The sequence below is a fragment of the Barbus barbus genome (genome assembly GCF_936440315.1).
Source record: "Barbus barbus genome assembly, chromosome: 39".
Classification (NCBI taxonomy): Eukaryota; Metazoa; Chordata; class Actinopteri; order Cypriniformes; family Cyprinidae; genus Barbus; species Barbus barbus.
The window spans coordinates 18,652,034-18,668,301 of record NC_136717.1 but is presented as its reverse complement, the minus strand read 5'-3'; the positions used below and the strand labels follow the sequence as shown (position 1 = coordinate 18,668,301).

Sequence of the window (16,268 nt, the reverse complement as noted above, 5' to 3'; positions counted from 1 at the left end):
TTTTTTTAGGGCAATTAAATTCTCTGGCCGTCAGGAAGATGACAAAGATAACATTAGCATTCCTCCTGCGTCACGTTAATCTAAATTAATTCTTAGTGGTTGCGACATCTGGGCTGGGCACAGACTCAACCAAACAATGGAGGCCTATGTGGCTTCATTTGCGGGAAGCGAGAACCAATACTAATTATCGTCGATGAATAGTTAGCAGCGACACAAACGCTTGTAAAAACACAAATATGTACAGGAAAGCATCGTTCGGTTTGAAGGGAGACTCCCTCCTCCCTTCAATAGCGACAAGGACCCTCTTTCTTCATATCGGATACTATTTGATCTATTTCCACACCACATTTACTGTCATTAAGAAACCCCCAAGACGCACTCGTTCAGAATATTTCTCTCTCAAATGCATTTTTGATTCTGTGCTACTTCAGTGACAGCCCTTTTCAAGTTGGTGATCACTGTTACGGTACATTCTAGGATAATTGCGTTCTTCCCACTATTGCCTTATTCCCCTCATCAGGTAAACAGTCATAATTCTGATGAATGGCAGCGGCGTGACAATGTATTCAAGTTTTGTTTGTTTGCTTGTTCAGCAGCGTTTAATGAATACGGAATGTATTTAAGTCTTTACCGACCCAAGAGTATCATGTGATGTACAAAGAACGAATTTCAAACCAACTGCACGCCATTCTTTTAAACTTAAATATAGCAGACAGACACTTTTATATTTCTTAGGATGTCATCGTATTACTGTCGCCTTTGAGGCTGCCATCATTTTGAAGGGTTTTATGGAAAACTGGGACTGAGTGGTTTGCATTGTCCTCAGGTTATACAATCACTCCAAATATCTCAAAACTCATAAGACTTTAAAATAAAAATGAAAATATACAATTCATTGAAATAATACATCAGAAATTTAAAATAAAATTCTGTAAAAACAATGTAAAAAAAAAAAAAAAAAAAAAAAAAAAAAAATCTCATTCATATTTAATTTCTGCCAAATCCATAAAATGTACAAATAAAATAAATGAAAATAAAAATGTTCTCATCCTCATGTTGTTCCAAACATGCATGACTTGCTTTCTTCTGTGGAACACAACAGGATACGTTTTTTAAAATGTCCGGGCTGCTCTTTTCCATACAACGAAAGAAGAAGGTGGCCAAGGGGCAGTCAAGGTCCACAAAAAAACAAAAAATCAATCAAGGTAGTGCTTCTGATGTCATTCAAGTTTGTGTGAAAGAAAGTCCAAAAAGTTATTTTTTACCAAAAACATATTGCTATGAAACTGGTAGCTGCGGTCACCATCAGTTTTGGGGGTAGCGCATTACAAGTATGAATGAATGAATGATGCATTTACATAGCGCTTTTATTGTGCATTGCCGTACACCCAAAGCACTTTACAATCATGTGGGGGGGGGTCTCTCCTCAACCACCACCAGTGTGCAGCATCCACTTGGATGATGCGACGACAGCCACAGTACACTCACCATACACCAGCTACTGGTGGAGAGGAGAGAGTGATAGAGCCAATCAAGTGGATGGGGATTACTAGGAGGCCATGACTGATAAGAGCCAAGTAATGTGAGTTATGTAATCAGATTACTTTTTTCAAGTAACTAGTAAAGTAACACATTGCTTTCAAATTCACTTTTTCAAACAAGGCTTATTAATTTCACTTTTGGTGTGAGAGGGCCTTTAAAATGACCAAAAATATAACTTTTGAAATTTTTGTTATTAAAAAATAAATGAGCATCAGCTCAGGAGAAAAAAAAAGTAACCCAAAAGTAACGTAATGCATTACTTTCCAAAAAAAGTAACTAAGTAACAGTTACTTTTTTGTAAAGCAATATTGTAATGTATTACTTACATCAGTAACTTTTACCATTCGCTTTCATTGTATGGAAAAGAGCAGCTTGGACAGCCTGCTAAATAGCTCCTTTTTCATTTCACAGAATAAAGACAGTCAAATAGATTGTGTAAGACATAAAAATAATTGGTTAAAAAAAATTTCTGGACCTAAAAAAATTTTGGTTAAAATCTACAATGCTCACCTCCTGTCCTTGTTCTCTGTTCTTCTGTGCTACAACTAGTCCAAGATAAAAAGTGATGATTTCAGCTAAGGATTCAAATAACCTTCAGCAGCCAGCGCAGATATCAACATGCATCTGAAGAAGCTTCCTGATAACGATGTGGTTTTGGAGTACACGAGCACTTTATTCGTTTTAATCAGTCAGGCACTGCTGTCTGTTCACAGATCTAAATTGAGAGACTGCCATTACGCTTCACCCGGCACTTCAATAACCGATTCTAATGATGATATATGGTAACCGAGCACCGATTTATCCAATACATCGGGCTCTGAAACTCAGCCCTCCGTCTTCATTCAGCCACTGTTTGTAGAGAGGCCCGTCAATCAGGCATTGATGGGAGCCTCGGGGACCCACGGTGATTCATTATTCAGACAATTTTATGATTCTCAATCAACAGGGCCTGGATGAGGCCCTCAAAGGCAGTCAGTAGTTCCCCTTCCAGCCGTTTGGTATTATGTACACAACAAAACCATGCTGTATTAACTTGTACGAGAACTTTGTCCAATTCAGGACTAATGAAATCTCCTCACTAGGTTTTTCCTGTTAGGTAACATCTCTCTGAGCTTGTCAGGTAATTTTTCTAAGCTTGATCAGGTTGTTAAATATATCAAACACTGCTCACCTGCACTGAGGAGCAATGATCTCTCTAACGCAAGCTTGAAGGTCTTAATAAAAAGCTGGAAGCGTGTTCGCTTGCAGGCTATTGGACATTAGGAGAGGCATTCTGCTTTTCTATTTTTGCTTTCAGATGTGGTACATCAAAACGCTTCACGAGAGCTCTGTGCCATAGATAGCCTCAGATAAAATTAACAAGAACAGGCTTCTTGACACCTGTGAGTTAATTTGTTGATAGTCTGCCCAGCCTGCATGGGCAGATCAATGCCGACTGCTCTTCAGGCCAGTTTTTCTGATGTATTATTTCATCTTCTGCGCCTCGTTTCCAGCTGCTCTGGCTTTTCATTTGCTCAAGCTGTCATAAATGGCCCTCAAGCAGAGTGTCTAATCGTCTGTATGCGGAAGAGTCACAGCTGGGTTTCACGACTTAGCATGACCACTCTACCACCGGTAAAAAAAAACAAAGATATTATCAAAGTCATCTTGGAATTTGATATTATTGTAGACTATACATCTACACCTCGGACTGAACTGACGGATTGATTTAGCTGACATCATGAGTATCTCTAATTTTCCAACCCACTGCCCTTGTCAAAAGTGACGGTACTTCAGTTCGAAGTTGCTTATAAAATTAAAAACATTTTAGTATAATTTGCATATTTGCATCCATGCCCTGCAAGCAATCATGGCTATGTTATTTTAGTATTATTTATAGACTATTGTAGTATTTATTACTAGTTTGAAGGAGCTTTTATTTATACCTTTTATCTATATAAGCTTTAGGCATTTTTATGCGCATTTGTCATTTTTTAAAAATATTTCATTAAATGTAATGCATGTCACTAAAATAAAAGCGTCTGCCAAATGCATAAATGTAAACATTTTTATTAAAATTTTTGCACTTTACTGTATTTATTTCAGTTATTCACCAAAGCAAAATTTTAAAGCAAAAGTTTTTTTCATCTAATATTTATATTCTATGTAAGCTTTATTTCAAATACCGAAGACAATTTTTTAAGAATTGTACAACAACAGCACTGGTGTATTAAAGGCAGGGTAAGCGATTTTTCAAAAACATTTTAGAAAACAGAGTCGGGGCCGAGTACCAAAACAAACTTGTAGCCAATCAGCAGTAAGGGGCGTGTCTACTCATGATATGGAGGAGAGAGCGTTCAGTGAACAGCCTAGCCGAGCGACAGAAAGATAGAGATGGTGAATAAAAAACAAAAGAGGAAAATGGCTGCGGAACGAAAGGCAAGAAGTAGGACCCGTGTAAATATCGGATCAGCTTTCCAGTGCTGGAGAGAACTCAAGGAGCGGAAGGCCTGCGATCGGACGCCGAGGTTGCTTTAGTTCTTCTTGATAGGTGAGTAACACCGTGTCTACACCGGACGTGCCGCGACGCAACAACTAAAGCCTGCCTACACTGGATGCGTGTATTTCAGGCGAGAATGTAGTTGTTTAAAATTCAAATCTGCGGTTTATTTATAAACCGATTTCTGAGACGTGAGCTCCACGCGATCACCGGGCGCTCAGTACTCATGTATCCCGAAGAGAGGAGCATAACCTCGGCTAATCCTTCTGACATTTGCCGCTGGCCCTGATGTCTCTGTAGTGGTTAAACATAAGATATAATTTGTTTTGGGTAAATCTAACAGGTAATCTTTGGTCTTTATTGTATTGTTCTGTTAAAAGGAAAATGAAAACAGGCAATGTTTAATATAATATTTTGTTTAATTGTAATGTATATACGTTCCCTGAACTACATTTCTGCAGCTATTAATATGTTTAAATGAAAATAAAGAAAGGCAGTGGTGTTTGATATATTTCGTATGTAAATACAGTGAGGAAGATTGCAGCAGCCGAGGCGAGCTGACTGATGTTATCAAGTACGCTGCTCTTTGCAGAATTACCAGACTTGTGTCGTTCCGTCCGCGGGAGTTCACACTCCCGAATCTAACTCGTGAAGTCCGAACTAACGAACGATGCAAGTCCGAAATTTGCATACTTGGTATTGAGAAACGCGTGCAGACCTAAGGGAAAAAAGTTCCTGGGACATATGGTTCCAGGTAATTTCGGTGGAAAAGCGGCTTATGTTTCACAGAAGTAATCGTTTCCTGGGTTGTGTAGGCTACGTATATGTGGGGCGGACCTATCAGAATAGGGGCGAGACCCATTTGGGGTAGGGGTGTGTTTGATTTGGTGATTTCAAATATCAACATTGGCTTCCAGAAATTGCTTATCCTGCCTTTAATGTAGGGATGCATCGATCCGATACTACGGATCGGTATCGACTCCAATACGGTCATTTTCTGCGGATCGGGTATCGGTCAGACGAGACAGATCCAAATCCGATATTGTGCGTATACTATTCTGTCTTATCGTTGAGCCCCACGAAAGGCACAAAAACATTATAAAGCACCATAAAGTTTTTGTGCACTATATTTCAAGTGTTCTGAAGCTGTTCCATAGTTTAATCTGAGGAACAGATGAATATTTAAGTCTTTAAATTCAAGTTCAGGTAAACTCTTCTCTCCGCCGCGGCTGTCTGTCATCCTCCATTCAGCGTTCAAACTGCGTGTCGCGTTCGGTTACTACAGTCAAACTCTCTTCAAGAGCGCACAGTTACTGAGGTTTAAAACTGTTAAAAGAAAAGGCTTAATAAACTTATGCACAGATTTGATACGCTACGCATCAATATCTCTTCCCTTTGTACTTTGAACGTTTCTATGCGGACTCAGAGGGTTGCGCGCTGTGACTCCGTGTCGCTTCAAGCGCATCATTGTGCACACGGGATGCGCATAAGCACTTTCTGCTGCTCTATATTGGAGCCTTACATATTATAATACTTTTGCTACATTTCACTGCTGGTTATACTCTGTATAATTGTGTATGTGACAAATAAGAAATCTTGAATCTCAATGAAAGATTATTAACAGTCTTTCTTGTTCTGTTCGAGCTATCATATGTTGCTGCCTTCATTACTGTGCTATAGATTTAAAAGAAATGTCTTTTAATTTTATAGTAGCCTATATATTTATATATAAATGTATTTGCTTGTTTTTTTCATGAATGTATTTTACAACAATTCAAAGAGCAATGTGTATTATTTCACCAGATTTAGTCCTACACTTATTCACTTTAAATTGTAAATAAAACTGTTTCACTAGGTTTTATAAAATGATTGTGCACCCATTATTTTTCTAGAGTATCTTTTGCTGTATTATAAACCAAGTTTATAATAGTATTTTTGTCATAGATTGATTATATATTTTTTCATTAAAATTAAGTTATTGATATGTAGTAGATTGTGTTTAACGCACAAAAGAGTAACACACGCAGACACAAAGAATTATAGAAATTCTACATCGATTTAAAAAAAAATGCGCTGGTATCGGATTGGATCGGTATCGGCAGATACTCAGAATTTTCAGGATCGGATCGGTTCTGAAAAAAATGGTATCGTTGCATCCCTACTTTAATGTTTATCTTAATCAAATGTAAAAGTTTTGGGCAAAAAGAAAAAAAAAAATTGACTTGTAATAAAATATTAGATCTAAATTAGTGCTGTCAAAACGATTAATCGCATCCAAAATAAAAGTTTTTGTTTACAGGTATACGTGTGTGTATATTTATTATGTATACACAGTGGGGGAAAAAATATTTGATCCCCTGCTGATTTTGTACATGTGCCCACTGACAAAGAAATGATCAGTTTATAATTTTAATGGTAGGTTTATTTGAACAGTCAGAGACAAAATAACAACAAAAAAATCCAGGAAAAGCATTTCAAAAAAGTTTGACCCCTTCGCAAAACATGACTTAGTACTTGATGGCAAAACCCTTGTTGTCAATCACAGAGGTCAGACGTTTCTTGTAGTTGGCCACCAGGTTTGCACACATCTCAGGCAGGATTTTGCCCCACTCCTCTTTGCAGATCCTCTCCAAGTCATTTAGGTTTCGAGGCTGACGTTTGGTAACTCGAACCTTCAGCTCCCTCCACAGATTTTCTATGGGATTAAGGCCTGTCTAGGCCACTCCAGGACCTTAATGTGCTTCTTCTTGAGCCACTCCTTTGTTGCCTTGGCCGTGTGTTTTGGGTCATTGTCATGCTGGAATACCCATCAATGACCCATTTTCAAAGCCCTGGCTGCTTCAATACCCTGGCCCTGACAGTACATGGCCCCGTCCATCGTCCCTTTGATGCGGTGCAGTTGTCCTGTCCCCTTAGCAGAAAAACACCCCAAAGCATAATGTTTCCACCTCCATGTTTGACAGTGAGGATGGTGTTCTTGGTGTTCAAACACGGCGGAGTGTGTTACCAATTGTTTTCTTGGTGACTATGGTCCCAGCTGCCTTGAGATCATTGCCAAGATCCCCCCGTGTAGTTCTGGGCTGATTCCTCATCGTTCTCATGATCATTGAAACTCCACGAGGTCAGATCTTGCATGGAGCCCCAGTCCGAGGGAGACTGACAGTTATTTTATGTTTCTTCCAATGGCAAATAATCACACCAACTGTTGTCACCTTCTCACAAAGCTGATGATGATGGTCTTGTAGCCCATTCCAGCCTTGTGTAGGTCTACAATCTTGTCCCTGATATCCTTGGACAGCTCTTTGGAATCTGATTGATTGATTGCTTCTGTGGACAGGTGTCTTTTATACAGGTAACAAACTGAGACTCCCTTTAAGAGAGTGCTCCTCATCTCAGCTCCTTACCTGTATAAAAGTCATCTGGGAGCCAGAAATCTTGCTGATTGATAGGGCATCAAATACTTATTTCACTCATTAAAATGCAAATCAATTTATAACCTTTTTAAAATTGATTTTTTTGTTGTTGTTATTCTGTCTCTCACTGTTCAAATAAACCTACCATTAAAATTATAGACTGATCATTTTTTGTCAGTGGGCAAACGTACAAAATCAGTAGGGGATCAAATATTTTCCCCCCACTGTATATAAATACCCACACATACAGCATATATTTTGAAAATATTTGCTTGTATTTACATGTATATATTTATTCATAAAATTTATATTCTATTTAAATATATTTAACACAAAAGCAAGATATGTTTTCTTAAATATATACATGCATGTGTGTGTATTTATATATACATAATAAATATAAAAATATATATTATGTATATAACGATAACGATAATTAGACAATATTTTGCTGAGTGTATTGTTGTGTTGATATCTTAAACTAACTGTTACCAAGCAAATTAAATCAGTATCAACAAAATCCATCTTTGCAATGCAGAGGAAAGAGAAGCTGCATCTGAAGTGGCATTTAAACACTGTTTAATGCAGGACGTGAATGTATTTAACCTGCAGTTTCAAATACATAAATGATGTTTTGATATATTAATCATAAAACAGTATATATATTGATATTTGAAATTAAATAATAAAAAGATACTTAAAATGTGAAATTAAAACCGCCAGTAGGTAGCAGCAAGTCACTGTTAATAAGGGAGTCATAGCGATTGAACTGAATCATTTAAACGATTGATTCATTCAGGAATGAAATGCCCTAATGTTGCTCAGAGATGCAAAACAGCATTGTGGCTGCGTTTGGAATTATTTTTGCTGGCAAAATAGTGCCAAAACAGGCAATATGTCTAAAACGTAAGTATCTTAATTAACTTCTTGTTTATTGAACTGTTGTAAAAAAGAAATATATATATCACATTTGTAATCATGGTACTTTTTGGAGAAAAAAAAGCACTCTTCATGTGAAATTAACTACATGAAGTGTTAGGCATGTATATATACATTTTCTGCCCGCATGTCTTGAATTTGTCATCATTCTAAATGTATTTTAATAGACTGCATCATGCAGTGAAAGAACGCACACGCATTAATCTAGCCTTCGCGTAATCTATGCATGCACTCTGCAGGTGCGTTTCAAATGGTTTTTGCAAAATACTCGATAATGTCAAATTGCACATCGTTAAAACAACAATTAGCATATTATCGCAGAAGATATATATCGCACACCCCTACACAGTACATACACATATACTATGTAAACAAAAACGTTTATTTTGGATGCGATTAATTGCTTGACAGCACTAATCTAAATACAGTTTAACAGAGCCGCTGTTGTCTATGTGGTTAATATTAATCAAGGAATGTTGATCCTCAAAAAACTGTTTTTAATTATTTCCAGATAAATACAGACTGTTTACTGGTTTGATTACCAGTAAACAAACAAACAAACAAAAAAAACTAAATAAATAAATAATTTGTGAAAAATTCAAGAAGAAATCTGGTAGGATAAAAAAAAAAAAAAAAACATTATTTTTATTTAATTTGTTAATATTAATGTTATTATGTCAATAACAAATTATGTCTGAATTAAATAGCATTTTTTGGTACCGATAATCACAAAACTTCCCATAGAGCATAATGTTAACAATGCCAAGGTTATTATTAGTTTGTTCTTAAAATACTGACATAAAGCTTGAACGCCCTGTCCTGCTTTGAATAAAAGCATCTGTCAAAAACATAAGAACAAGAAGTACATTACAACTATTGTCTGTTCCAAACTTCAAGATGAGTTCCTTTGGTGGTAGGGCTTTTAGTTGTGCATCGCTGAAGCTATAGAACACTTTACCTTTGCACATTTGCCAGCTGGATTCAATTGCCTATTTTAAAGCTCAGATAAAAACGTATTTCTTTAGAATAGCTTTTAATGATTTGTTTGTTTAATGTGTTGTTATAGTGTTTGCATTTTATGTTCTGTTTTATATTATACGGTGTCCTTGAGTGTCATGAAAGGCGCCTATAAATAAAAGGTATTATTATTATTACTACTGAAATGTTGGTATCGTAAAGAGATCTTACAGGATAAAATCAGGTCCTGCACTATTTTTTTTTTCTACTGAATATCCAGTGTTACTCAGAAGTGCAAAAAACCTGACTGCTGTGCAAACTTGAAATGGGTTGCAAATGGTGTTTCATGCTGACTTTAAACCTTGTATTGAGTAGCCTGATGCCTGTAACTGGTGAATAAGCTACAGTAGTGTTGAAGTCAGGTGGAAAGACTGAGTATCAGTAATGAACGCATGGTAATGAACACTTTCATTAAAAATACATGTTTAAAACATCAGCGATAGCAAAAGCTTATTTTTATCAACTCATAAGGCTTGGAAAACACAAACGGCGGCCATTATGAACAGGCCACCATCACCTCTGATGGTAACCGTGGCAGGATAACGTGAAAGACTCAAGGAAAAAGTGCAGCTGTAAGCCTAAATCCAGCATCCGCATCGATTCGCAATCCAATTAAAGAGAATAACATAAGATAAGGCACAACAGGCAATCTCCAAGTTCTCAAACTTGATTCTTCCGTTAGACCCCAATTAATACTCCCCTACCCTCTCGTCCTTTTTAAATGGTATCAAAGCCAGCCACCCTCAGCCGTCTCTCTCCCCTGAGCGTGAATACTCCCTTAATTATTTAAAGGATACTTACTGGTTTATTAAATGAATGGATTTAATTGAACTGAAGATGCTTTCTCTAATGTCCTGCCTGAGGGTTCCTTTGGCCTTCAAGATCTCCACAAAATACTGGAGAAAAGAAAGAGACAGGAGGGAGAGAAAATTAAATTTTCAGACGCCACTCGTACATGACTCTTCATCTTGCCGAGAGTGTCACCTCTCTTCGCACACCCTTGAGACAAAGCGGGAACGAATCTGCGGAGAGCCAAGCATTTTGCAGCAATGACATCTCAATTACCTCCAACGGCTTAATATGAGCCGCATATCTAACACAACTTCACCAGAGGAGGGAGGCGACGTGGTTTGGTTTCTCAAAATAAGTTGTTTTAACGGTTTTAACTGTTTAATTAGCTGCGGCATTCGAAAACAATAAGACCGACAAGAGTTCGCCGTGTTATCTTTTCAAGTTCAAATGCCAATTATTTTGATATACAACAAAATACACACAGAAATGGCACGGAAAACTCAGTGATCTTAAAGTAAAACTAATTAGCTGCAAAATAAAAGCCTTGAACAGGTTATAAACTATGAATTTCAAAAGAATAGCCCTGTGATGGTGTCAAGGACCACTCCATGAACAGAAAACCTTGTGCTGTTGAAACGGTGTATAAAGCTCTCGAAGATAATTAGATTTTCAGATTTGTATTTAATTAGGATATTCTGATGAGCGACACATCGCAACAAACAGATTTTTCTGTTTCTATGACTAAATCCAGCCCTGACAAGTGATTCTCCATCAGTGTATTGTATGATACAAGATCGACCAATTCAGCCCATGGGTGTTTGTGTAATGTTGGGCCTGTAGAGAGACTAACCGTGACCACTAGATCCAGCTGTTCGCAGTATCTTTGTTCACTCTGGACTAGCTCGCGGGCCGTGCGGCTCCTCTTCCTCTCCCAGCGGTCCCGCTGCTCCTGAATGCTGCGGATGCCCATGGGGGTGAACGGACTCGGAGCAAAACTCATGACCGACCAGTTGAGGGTGCTGACTCCAGATCAGTGTTACTACCTACAAAACAGAAAATCACTATTAAACAGACTTCTGATTCCTGTTTGCTGACCAAAATAAAAATGTAATGACTAGCTACATGAAATCTACATATTTTATATTTAATATATATATCTGAAGTTGAGTTATTAAAAAACTAAAATTTAAATTATTTGTATTACTTTTAATTAAATACATACATTTTACTTTTTCTGATTTTATCAAATTATTTATTATTCATTTGTGTGTGTTCGTGTGTATATATTAGTGCTGTTAATCGATTAAAAAATAGAATCGTGTTAATCACAGTCATTAATCGCTAATTGAAAATACTAGGATTTACCTGTAAATGTGCTGAAAAATAAAGGAATGCATGACAAACTAGTTTAAGGAAACAGAACCTTTCACATCTCCTTATTATTCTTTTGTTTTAATTCAGCCGTTATCAGCCTTTATACTGACAATAAAACGTTTACCAAGCCACATCGCTTCAATCCCAGTACACATTTACCCAACTATTATCAAAAGTATTTCTAAATGCATTATGAAGAAGAATTGGACCTGTTCTGGTGCATTAGAGCTAACATTAGCGTCATGCTATAGAAGACAATTTATGAGATTAATAGTACACTTTTACTCAGAACTCACTTTAAACCACCATCGAGTGTTTGTAATAACTTCCTTTTGCGATCACATGTGTACACGTATACATACACTTTGGGCGGCCACGGTACATTATAAAAGTAGCCAAAAAAAAAGGTAACCCACAGCTCTGTCATTTTTCCCGCGACTGTATTTTCAAAATAACCCAATTGTGCGGGGAAACCGCAACCTTGGCAACACTGGTTCACTGTACCTTTATTTAATATGAGTATACATATCTCTCGCGCACTGTTGCTCTCTCTCTCTCCGCGTTCGCTTCACTTTCTTCTAGCCCTGCGCCTCATAATCACACAATCCCTGCGTCCCAATGTGCATACTATCCACCCTATCTGCCCTAAATAGTATTGAAAATTACTAATATCACATAGAATTTATGATGGATAGTGTGCATATTGGGACGCAGGCAATGATTTCCTTCCGCGCTGCGATGACGGCAAGAAGTTGGGGTCAAACCTTATCAAACGATTCATTTAAGTAAAAAAATATATTAACGCGTTAAAATTTTTAGATTAATCACAAGCGTTAACGTTAATATATACATGTATGTATATATACTTTTATTTTGGATGCGATTAATCATTTGCACTATACATATAATGCGATTAATCATTACAGCACTAATATATAAATTTACACACACACACACACACAAGATACACACAACAATACATTGTAATATTACGTATAATATTTTCATATATAGTAACATTTTATATATAATAAAATTAGTATTTTTGAGAATTCATAATTTGACAAAATTTTATAATAATTGTTTTATAAATTGTTGATTATTATTTATGATACAATTATAGAATTGTATATAGTTTTTAAATAGAACTAATCAAATAAATGGAAAATATTTCAAATAATATAAAATGATTTTCTAAAATGATTGATTATTTTTATTATTATGATTGATTATTTTACTGAGTTTGCTCATATTCATATTTTTTAAATAATTTATAATTTGATATAAAATAAGTGAATTAGTTTTTCTGATTTCATTAAATTCATTATATATTCATAATATTTTAACAATGATTTTATTTAATTATTTCAGCCTTACTTTCATTGCATTTGCTTATATTCGTATTTTGAATCATTCATAATTTGATAAAGTTGTATTATTTTTATTATATTTTTATATTGTGGTCGATACAACTTATATAATTCTATATAGTACTTATTAAAATAAAAACATTAAATTATTTTAGAGCAGCCTCACATCTTTTGTTGACTTCAATAATCAATGATCTTTTGTTTTTTTAAATAAAAGTACTTATTTAGCCAGTTTCATCATTTACATTATTAGGGTGTTGAAAATCCATATTTTGACATTTGTAAATTACAATCAATACAGTCCAATAACTACGCAAATGCCATTGGCTAAACAGACCAAGTATGAGGGACGACCAGCGATTCAGTCCCCTGTGAATTCATAATGACAAACAAACAACATATGCAGAGGGTAAGCCTCCAATTAAGAGAAGCCAAACCTACACATATCCCAACAACACTGAACAACACACACTCTTGATCTATGACTTAGTGCATGCTTCCTCTCTCTCTCTCAGCTAAGTAATGTCTCTCCATCATCACTCCCTCCCCCAGCCGGTGGTGCTGTCCCTTGACTCCGGGGTGTCCTCTCTGCACTGCCTCATTAGTGTCAGCTCTAATGGAGCATCAGGGCCAGAAAGAGGAACGAGACCAACACTTTAACAGCAATTAACCCTTGTTCCCTCCTGAGGGAGGCTGGCGTCAGCCCTTCTATAACACACTGTAAACAAGGCAGCACGATCAACCCAAAAAGACGAAGAGGTGTGCATACGAGTATCCATGAGGAGCGAAAGCACCAAAAAATCCCATCCCATCTGCCTTTGTGGTGCCCGTCCCCTTGTTTGAACAAAACCTCCATAAAACGTAAAATGCATCCCCTGAAGTTCCTCGTGCCCCATGCAGTCTCAGCTAAGTGCTGCGTCTGAAGCCACAGTCCAATTTTACCAGCAGCTTACTGTAAATTGCATCACTCTCGACACTCAAATAAGCAGTCAATTTAGAGAAATATTGCAGCATTTTAGGCCCAGTGAAGCCAATTAAAAGCCAGCTGAAGAGGACTGGGGTCAGGAGTACCTAGTTAAAAAGACTAAATATGGAGCAACCGGCAGGGTTTGTTTGCATAACTCAGCATTTATATTAAACAAGACCACTTTCTTTTGTTCAGGATAATGTTTTATGCATACATATGGAAAATTACACAGAAAAATCCTGGTTTTCTTTACAGACAATCTTGTATCTAAATATAAAGGTGTTGGGTAACACCTGCAAATAAAGCAGTGCAACATCATGATCAGCATTGGCAAGTCCACAGATCTGCTTCCCAGAAGAGCCACATGGATGAGGGGTGGAGCTGGAGTGTATCCAAATATTCCCACTCACTGTTATTGCTCTGATGGTTTCGGTAAGATCTACAGTGCCATTATAACTGATATGATATTATACTTTTTGTTCATATTTAGAATTAGATTTTATTTTTTATATTTTACGTTTCATAAATTTAAGTTAGTTTTAGTATTTTTTGTGTGTGTGTTTTTATCATTTGATTTTTTGGCTATAGTTTTTATTTATTAGCTTTCGTTTATTTAGTTTTTGTTATTTTAGTTTATACAGTTTAAATCATTTTAGTACTTAAAAATGGGAAATGCTGCCTTGGCAACTACTGTAGCTGAAATAAAATAAGTTTAAGTTTATTAAAAATTGTATTTTAAGTAATGAAAAACGGTTTATAGTTTTAGTTCTACTTTTAATTAATGAATTTAGACAATTGTAAGACATTTGCACCATTTTCACTTCAAACTATTGATTTTTTTTCTTTTGAAGTCAAAAATGGAAACAAGTTCAAATAAGGTCCAATGAAAGCAAACTGATGTCATCATGATGGCCTACAGCAAGTTTAACTCTACAAACAGCAACAACCAGCTGATTAAATATTTCAAAGCTGAGCCAAAGCATAAACATTTGAATTCCCTATAGAAATTCCCATGACTTTCGCATGACTTCTTAAGACACTCATTTCCATGATTTTTGCAGGCCAAAGAAATCAATTTTACAACTAGATTTCCAGAGATTTTCCATCACAGTGGAATTATATAGTGTATATATATATATAGTAAGTAATAGTAAAATTATACGTTGTATAGGTCTCAGTTTGACAAGTCATTGTTGGAAAAAATATAAAAAACAAAAACAAATAATAACCTAGCTGGCTGTGTGTGTGTGTGTGTGTGTGTGTGTGTGTGTGTGTGTGTGTGTGTGTGTGTGTGTGTGTGTGCAGTGCCTACTTCTACAGTCTACATTTATTTCTTGTTTTATATATGGGCTCTCTGAGACTACAGATACAGTAATCTAACTTCAGTGAATGAAATATAATCTCATTGTCTAAGAAATTGTGTTTATAATCAGCTCTTACAATTCACAAAAGCATCAAGTATCAATCTTTAATATAAATACAAACAAATAAAGCCTACTTAGATTTAAAGGTCTATTTAATCCTAGAAAGGGTTAAATAAATACATAGCTTTATTACTTGCTTTTTAGTTGATTAACAATGAAATTCATTTTGACACTATGAATAATAAAAGCTATTGTGACTGGCCTGCTGTTTTTTAATGTGTTTGTGAACGCAAAACTTTAAAATCACAAAAGATCAAAAACACATCATTTTGGATGCTATTTGAATAACTATTTTCAAAACAGATTTTTAAAGCTATAGACAAACATACGAGGTTACAATACGCAAAGACAGACTATTTTCATTGAGTCACCGCTCGCGACTAAACGTAACGTTAGGAGATTTGGAGACAATAGCGCATATCAAGTATGACATATCTGAATTAACGTTACTCAAAAAAGAAATAACACTTTTTCGCATGACTAAACTCAAAAACAACGTAGAAGTAGCCTACACTTCTGGTGCCACGTGTTCTTGAGAATAAAACTAACGTTAGACTGTAAAATAGGCTACAGCCAATATAGCGAACTTCACGATCCAGTTGCCATTCATAAAGTCGTGTGTTAAACGATACAGAACGTTTAAACGCAAAAACATTCCATACCTGATGATGTCGTTCGTTCTTTTCAAATTGAATACAGGCGCGCTTTCTTACACTCTCAGAAGTTCCGGGATTTACTGCGCTCTGATTGGTGCTCACTAACATCGAAACTGAACCGCCCCCTCGTGACGTCATCGCGAAATTGAGTAGATTCAGCGCTAGGGGTCATTTCACCAAAAGCCTGCTTTCTGTACCCATTGCGTCATAAGCATATAAGTGTAAATAATGACATTTATTTAAAGTTGGGAAGAAAGCTAACATTAACAATTAAATTAATAATTATATAAACAAT

General features: G+C 36.1%; 1 protein-coding gene across 3 annotated transcripts in view; it reads right to left on the bottom strand.

The window, feature by feature from the left end:
- The window catches only part of arhgef39 (Rho guanine nucleotide exchange factor (GEF) 39), a 53,868-nt gene extending 37,809 nt beyond the window's left edge, over nt 1-16,059 (bottom strand). For 2 of the 3 annotated variants that reach the window (XR_013783207.1, XM_079398886.1), the window contains exons 1-3: nt 15,980-16,059; nt 11,033-11,225; nt 10,192-10,286 (exon numbers count right to left, since the gene is read on the bottom strand). Coding sequence is in view for 2 of the 3 variants with exons in the window: in XM_079398886.1 (XP_079255012.1) it covers nt 10,192-10,286; nt 11,033-11,182 (245 nt within the window). In the remaining variant the exon portion in view is untranslated. Of the gene's footprint in view, nt 1-10,191; nt 10,287-11,032; nt 11,226-12,060; nt 12,297-15,979 lie in introns of those variants that run through there. The other variant, XM_079398887.1, reaches the window with a different exon arrangement.
- Nucleotides 16,060-16,268: the final 209 nt, after the last annotated feature.